At 40.7% G+C, this 6804-nt stretch overlaps 1 protein-coding gene across 1 annotated transcript; it reads left to right on the plus strand.

Moving 5' to 3' along the window:
- Window positions 1-2523: 2523 nt before the first annotated feature.
- GPR176 (G protein-coupled receptor 176) lies at window positions 2524-5314 on the plus strand (the record flags this gene model as incomplete). Its single annotated transcript, XM_010151591.1, has 2 exons — window positions 2524-2818; window positions 4207-5314. Coding segments are annotated over 2 exons (1403 nt in total), but the record flags the coding sequence as incomplete, so codon positions are not given.
- Between the last annotated feature and the right edge of the window lie 1490 nt (window positions 5315-6804).

The raw sequence follows: 6804 nt of genomic DNA on the forward strand, positions 1-6804 counted from the left end.
CTTTTCGTCTACCAGTACCCCCAGTTCACTAATACCTGTCATTCAGGACAATTTTTACCTGGTGCACAGTGAGCTGGATAACAAAGAATAATTGCAGTGTTTCTTCAGTATGAAAATTTGAACGTAGTTTAATCAGTCTCATACACGGAGCTATTTTATTTTTATTTTTTATTTTTATTATATTTTTGTCTTGAATTTGCTGCCTGGCAAGATGATTTAATGACTGTCTGTTGCTTAGTGTCTTATGAAAAGAGTTATTTAATAAACTACATTAGAAGTGATTAGCTAGGGGATAGTATCGTCCAGAGATACATGTTCCCTTGAGATTTTTCTCCATTAAACGCACTGTGGATTATTACTAGGGGGAGTTGTATAAAGGATGTTTTCTTGCATTTCCTGGTCAGATCATTTCATAAAAAGGTGAATACTTTCTGAAAATAACTCTGATGCCTTTTTAAGTTTACGAAGAACTTTGTGAAACGCTCAAGAAAACTCTGCATGTGTTTGTGCTGGCTTTGTGATGTTTACGTGACAAACAGTTGAAACATTAGGCAGCTTTCATTTTCAACTGGACAACTCACTTCTTAGAAATTTATGATCTGTGCTGTCTTTAAAAATGGGTGCTTCTAACCTACTCTCGTCAGCGTGCATGTTCACCTGCTGCCTTCCAGTTTTAACACAGTTTGTATTTCTTGATGCTGTCAGTGATTCTTCAAATGCTCTGTCTGAAGATGGCACTAAAAAGTTCCAATGGCGCTGGAGCCTGAGACGAAACAGTGTCCGTGCAGGCCAGGGTGGGAAGCCAGGAACAGGTTACGTGATGTAGCGTGTGTGCCCCGCTCAGATGGGCTAGCAGGGACCCTCCAGCCTCCTTAGCTCTGCACTAGTTCATCTCCATCTACTTGGGTACCACAGAAAGTGCCTGCCACAGCGTTTGGGCAGCATTCCTCCCTCTTGTGTGTCACCTGCCTTGGGAGGGCAAAGCCACAGCCAAGAAGACAGGGAGCAGGGAAGCCCAAACGGGCTTCTCGGTGTCCTCTCGCTCTGTAAGGTCACTCCCCTCTGCCCATATAGACACAGGGGAAAGGGGCTTCTTGGTCTGAACAGACCAGGGAAACCAAACAAGAGCTACTGCTGGTTGCATGTGCGTCAGGTCCATGGAGCTGAGTGCGCTCCAGGCGGTTTGCAAGAAGTGGTTAAGTACTGATGTGTGATTTTCATTGCCAGCCATCGTGGGCTGACCTTTGGGAGTTCTTCTGTGTGCGTACAGTGCCCTCTGGGCAAGTAAGCATTTCTGTGGCCATACAGTGTGTGTCTGCATTTCCTTCACCTATAGTTTTAAATTGTTATCAATTGAAAGTGGCAAAAACTTTGAGAATTTTGGGTGTTTTGTGACATTCAAGATAAGACTTTAATATTAAATTCATCTTCATTATTGCACAGTTCTATTAAGCTTTTTTTTTTTTCCTGGTAGCACTCTCTTTTTTTATTAACTACAAAAAAAAAAAAAGGTGAGGTCTACTAAAGACAGGTTTTCAAAGGAGAGATAAAATCCTGTATTCTGACTCTGAGTTTCCTGGCATCTTGGTGTGCATTAGAAGGGGCCCAGGGCTGCATGCAGTAAGAACACATTGCTTCATTTGCTCTTGTGCTGTTGCTGTGTGAGTTAGAATCATAGGGAAATCTGCAATGGAAAATTTGTTTCTATGATATGATATTTCTTTCTGAGATCCGGATAGAATAAGGGAAAAAATACTGGTTTAGCTCATGCTGTTTAGTATGAAAAATACTGGTTTAGCTCTCTGTTCTTCTGTTTCACTGCCATCCATTCACCCTATTTGAAACAAATGTGTGGGGCTTGAATATCCAAAACAGTGGGTTACATTCCATGTGCGCTTTTGTGAGGTTATGTGCATCAAGCCTTTTTTTTTTTTTCCTGTCCCGCTTGTTTAATTACATGATATCGAATCTCTTGGAAAAAAGCCAGATTTCTTCTGGATGTGGCTTCACGCAGGCCTGTCTGAGCTATTGGAGTGGCCAGTGGAAAGAAAAGCAAGCTGCTGTGATCCACTTACACACAAACAGATTAAACCCATTTTTCACATTTATATTTTAATTTTTATATTTCCTTTCAGTGTATTTTTATCTTAAAAAAGAAATACGCACTGGTTATAAAAGTATGAGCACTTCAGCAAATTTATATATTTGAATACTCAGGATGGCTCATTTAATCAGGAGTCAACATGAGCATCTAAGCCTACTTTGGGTATCCTGCTTAGGCATTGGCCTCTGAAATTCCTAATTAATTTGTTACTAGAAGCTGGGAGGAGATAGCTGGGGAGTAATTGTTTTCAATCATCTGATTTATAAAGCCACTAGCTATTACAGATGTTTTGAGCAGTGTGATCATTCAAATCACTCACTCCTGGCAAACTCCAAACAAGTATTTTTATTTGCAGTACTAGGGAACATTCAAATATGTAAAAAATATTGCTGTTGGGTTTTGGGGGTGTTTGTGTGCAGGGTTTTTTCTCCTTTGTTTATCCTTCTTGTATCTACTCACAGGTAACATCATGGTGCTGTGGTCAACTTGGAGAACATCGGTACTTAAGTCTGTAACAAACCGTTTCATTAAGAATTTGGCCTGCTCGGGAATCTGTGCCAGCCTAGTCTGTGTGCCTTTTGACATTGCTCTTAGTGCCAGTCCACACTGCTGCTGGTGGATCTACACGATGCTCTTCTGCAGAATTGCCAAGTTCCTGCACAAAGTCTTCTGTTCAGTGACCATCCTTAGTTTTCCAGCCATTGCTCTTGACAGGTAAGAGAGCAAATTTGCCAGGATCCTTGATTTTTCTTTCTTCTTTATCCCTTTGAAACCCTTACCTCCCTTTCTTGGTCTTGCTTTTGTTCCAGTGCTTTGCTCGCAGTGTACAGGTTCTTTCTAGAACGTATTAGGATAAATACTATTCTCTGTAACACCGAAAACCTTAATTTTCAGTTTACTCTTGATATTTCTGGACATTTATAAAGGAATTTGAGTCTATAGATTTGTGTTCAGAGAATTTTTTATCCTTCTTTTCTTCCTGTTAATAATACTTGTTCAGTAATGGAACCTTAAAGCAGACAACTTCAGACTGAACAAGGTGCACGTCTGTAACTGTGGAATTTGGAAGCCATTGCCTGTTAGAAGAATTCAGGAATGGCTGAGGTAGATTGTCCATCAATTTCAAAGTAATTTGTTTAAAAAAAACCAAAACCCAAACAATACAACCAGAATTAATTCAGATAGGTTTGTATGTAGAAGATTAGTCTAAACAAAAGTGTCCCTTTGGACTGTCTTAATTTTTTGGATTCCATTCATTTTGCTTATCATTATTAGCAGTCACTGATCCCCCCTAAATACACAGCTCAATCCTCTTGACAGTGACTGTAAATTAAATATTTTTAAGGAAGGGTAGATACTGGTTTAATACAGTTTATATTACTAAAACAATGGATTTACACGTTAGATAAAATTACTGTTAGTCTGTTATTGCGTCTCACCACAGAATACGTTAGCTCTATAAAACCAAACTGTATACCTAATGAAGTCTTTCACTTCTTTTTTTAATGCAGCAAATGTTTAGTGTTTAACTACTGTTTTGCTCAGGGCCTTGCCAACCAAAGCTTGTGCAAAACAAATCCCTATTGCACTTCCTCGATGGGTACTTCTCATGTGTGACTAACAGTTTTTCCAGGTTAAAAAAAGTCTGTCATAAAACAGATTTTCAGATGAACTATCACTGTGGCCTTTCAATGCAATGTATCTATGCCTCCATCATATTTTCTGAAATTTTCCGCTGTGTGCAATACGCTGTCCAGATCACAAGTAAGTAAACGATGAAATCTTCAACATAATGTTCATGCACATCAGCCAAAGTGATATAGTCCCAGTTATTGAAAGAATTGGTCACCAATTGTGATCAGGATCACCAATGTGATCCTGAAGTTTGAATATTAAATTTTTTTCCACAGACAGACCTGCAAAGGCCCACCCTTGTTTTTGGGGTTTTTTTCCCCCTCATAAGCAGGTAGTCAGTTGGCAACTCAGGGATTTGGGGCACTATGCTCAGGCAGCTCCTGAGAGGCTTCTCATAAGCACTGTGCTTGCTGTAGATGTCACTCTTTGCATTGTATCAGCGGTAATTTTTTTTTTTTTTTTGGCAGGTACTACTCTGTTTTATACCCTCTGGAAAGAAAAATATCTGATGCAAAATCCCGAGACCTGGTTATCTATATCTGGGCCCATGCAATAGTGGCCAGCATTCCAGTATTTGCTGTGACCAATGTGTCAGATATTTATGCCATGTCCACCTGTTCTGAATCTTGGAGTTACTCCCTTGGCCACCTGATATATGTCATCATCTATAACATCACCACTGTGATTGTACCAGTGGCTGTGGTATTTCTCTTTATGATTCTTATTCGCAGAGCACTGAGTGCAAGCCAGAAAAAAAAAGTCATCATTGCTGCCTTAAGGACCCCTCAGAACACAATTTCTATCCCGTATGCCTCCCAGCGAGAAGCTGAGCTTCATGCCATGCTGCTTTCCATGGTCATGATATTTATTTTCTGCAGCGTCCCCTACGCGACTTTGGTGATTTACCGCACCGTACTCAATATTTCAGATATTTCAGTCTTCTTGCTCCTCACTGCCATTTGGTTGCCCAAGGTCTCTTTGCTGGCCAATCCTCTGTTATTTTTAACTGTGAACAAATCTGTACGGAAATGCTTGGTAGGGACAATAGTACAGCTGCACCGAAGGTATAGCAGAAGAAACATCGTCAGCTCGGGTGGTGTTGCGGATGCTGATCTGGAGCCTAGCGTCCGTTCGGGGAGCCAGCTTCTGGAGATGTTTCATATCGGGCAACAGCAGATCTTCAAGCCAATGGAAGATGAGGAGAATGAGACCAAATCCATTGGCTCGGATGACTTTAAACAGAAAGAACTTCCTACCACCAGTTTAGAGGTAGGAGAGACTTTGGTTCACAAGTTTATACCGCAGACGATTGCAGACTCTGCAGCTCAGGTGGCGCCAGCTGTGCCCACTGAAGCTGATGTGGTAAATGACAAGTATTCCATGCAGTTTGGTTTTGGACCCTTTGAGCTGCCTCCACAGTGGCTTTCAGAAAACCGAAACAGTAAGAAGCGACTCCTGCCTCCTTTGGGGAATACCCCTGAAGAGCTAATCCAGACAAAACAGCCCAAGTGTAAAGCAGAAAGAAAAATCAGCAGAAACAATAAAGTCAGTATCTTTCCCAAAGTGGATTCGTAGCATGAGCAGGAGCTTTAAGTGACAGAGGAAGGTCACCTTCTGTTTTATGTGTGATCCCATGGATCTTTGTTATGCTGAAATTTGTTACAGGCTGATTTTTTTGTGCCAAATGTAATTTAAACAAACAGACAAATGGGAAACATATATACAAGTGTTCCTTATTAATTTGTTTTTATGAAAACAGTATGCCTAGAGATGGTGATTCTTAGTTTTATCTGTGAAATCCCTACAATGATACCTGCCTGATTAACTTTCAAAAGTATATATGGCTTTATGAACACTTGGTATGGCTGAAGTGTGGAAATACAGCTTACTGTGGAAACAACTCATGTTGTATTAAAACGGACTGGGTATCAAAGTAACTTCATAGGAAAGGCTGTAGGGAGCAGAAGACGGATGCAAAATGGATAATTCCTAACTTCCTGGACATGGACACAGCAAGGTTCTGTACATTCCATTAATGAAGTAAGATGGGCTGTTAAGTACATCTGTTTTCTGATAAGCCCATTTGTTAAATCAGTGTTAAAAATAAAACTTGCTGGACTTTTTGCATAATTACTTACCAAGTATCTGCCAAACATCTAATTTTTTTTTTTTTTTTAAACTTAAACCCTTATTGTTTGGCTTAGAACTTCAGCAAAGCCAAGGATACCCAAATCGTCATGTGTGTCAAACCTGAAAAAGACCTTATTTTTAAAAAAACGTATATTGTAGTTTTAAGTAAAAACTGGATTGGAGACCATGCAGGACAAATCCTGACTCCAGTGTCTAAGTATGTATGTGCCAAAGGCATAAATAGAACACTTTGATCCTGTGATAAAGGGCATATATGAATGTCCCAACAGTGTAATGTATGTATTGTGTAAGTAGCCAAGGAGTCAACCTTAAGACAGACTCATCTGTTGGTGCACTTTGCTCTTTTCTTATGGGAAAGCTAGCAAATGGAAGAACTGGATCAGAACTGCTAGTAGCCTTGTACGAATGGCGGAGTGAGGAGGCTGATAGCCGACCCCAAAAGGCAAGGTTTCTTAATGACATTGCTCTACTGTTGTCAGAGGGAGGGAGGTTTTCCTTCTACCTTCACAGATACAGATGCCAACCGTCCTACTCCACTCATCTGACAGACTAGACCAAGCAGTGTATGAGCATGAGACTTTCAAATCTGGTGCCTAATTCCTGAGTGAATCGGAGTCACGCCATCCCTGGTAGCAGCACACCAGCCTTTCTGTGAGAGTTCAGGCCTTGTACTGCAGCTTGCCCCCCTGCATCATCACAAGCATATTGTCTCGTTTATCCTGAGTGTGAATTTTAAACTGTATCAGTCTGTTAGATGACCCAAAACTACTGTAACCCTGGCATTTTAATCCTTGTTCAGTTGCAAGCTGTCTTTCCTTCTTCCTTATCGGCATTCACTGTTGTCTCTGTGGGTAGTTTCTTCAACACGCAACCTGGCAACATCCGTGTACTCCTCGTGGTTCTCCCGGACTTTA

This window comes from Eurypyga helias, unplaced genomic scaffold (genome assembly GCF_000690775.1).
Source record: "Eurypyga helias isolate BGI_N326 unplaced genomic scaffold, ASM69077v1 scaffold36155, whole genome shotgun sequence".
NCBI classification, from domain to species: Eukaryota; Metazoa; Chordata; class Aves; order Eurypygiformes; family Eurypygidae; genus Eurypyga; species Eurypyga helias.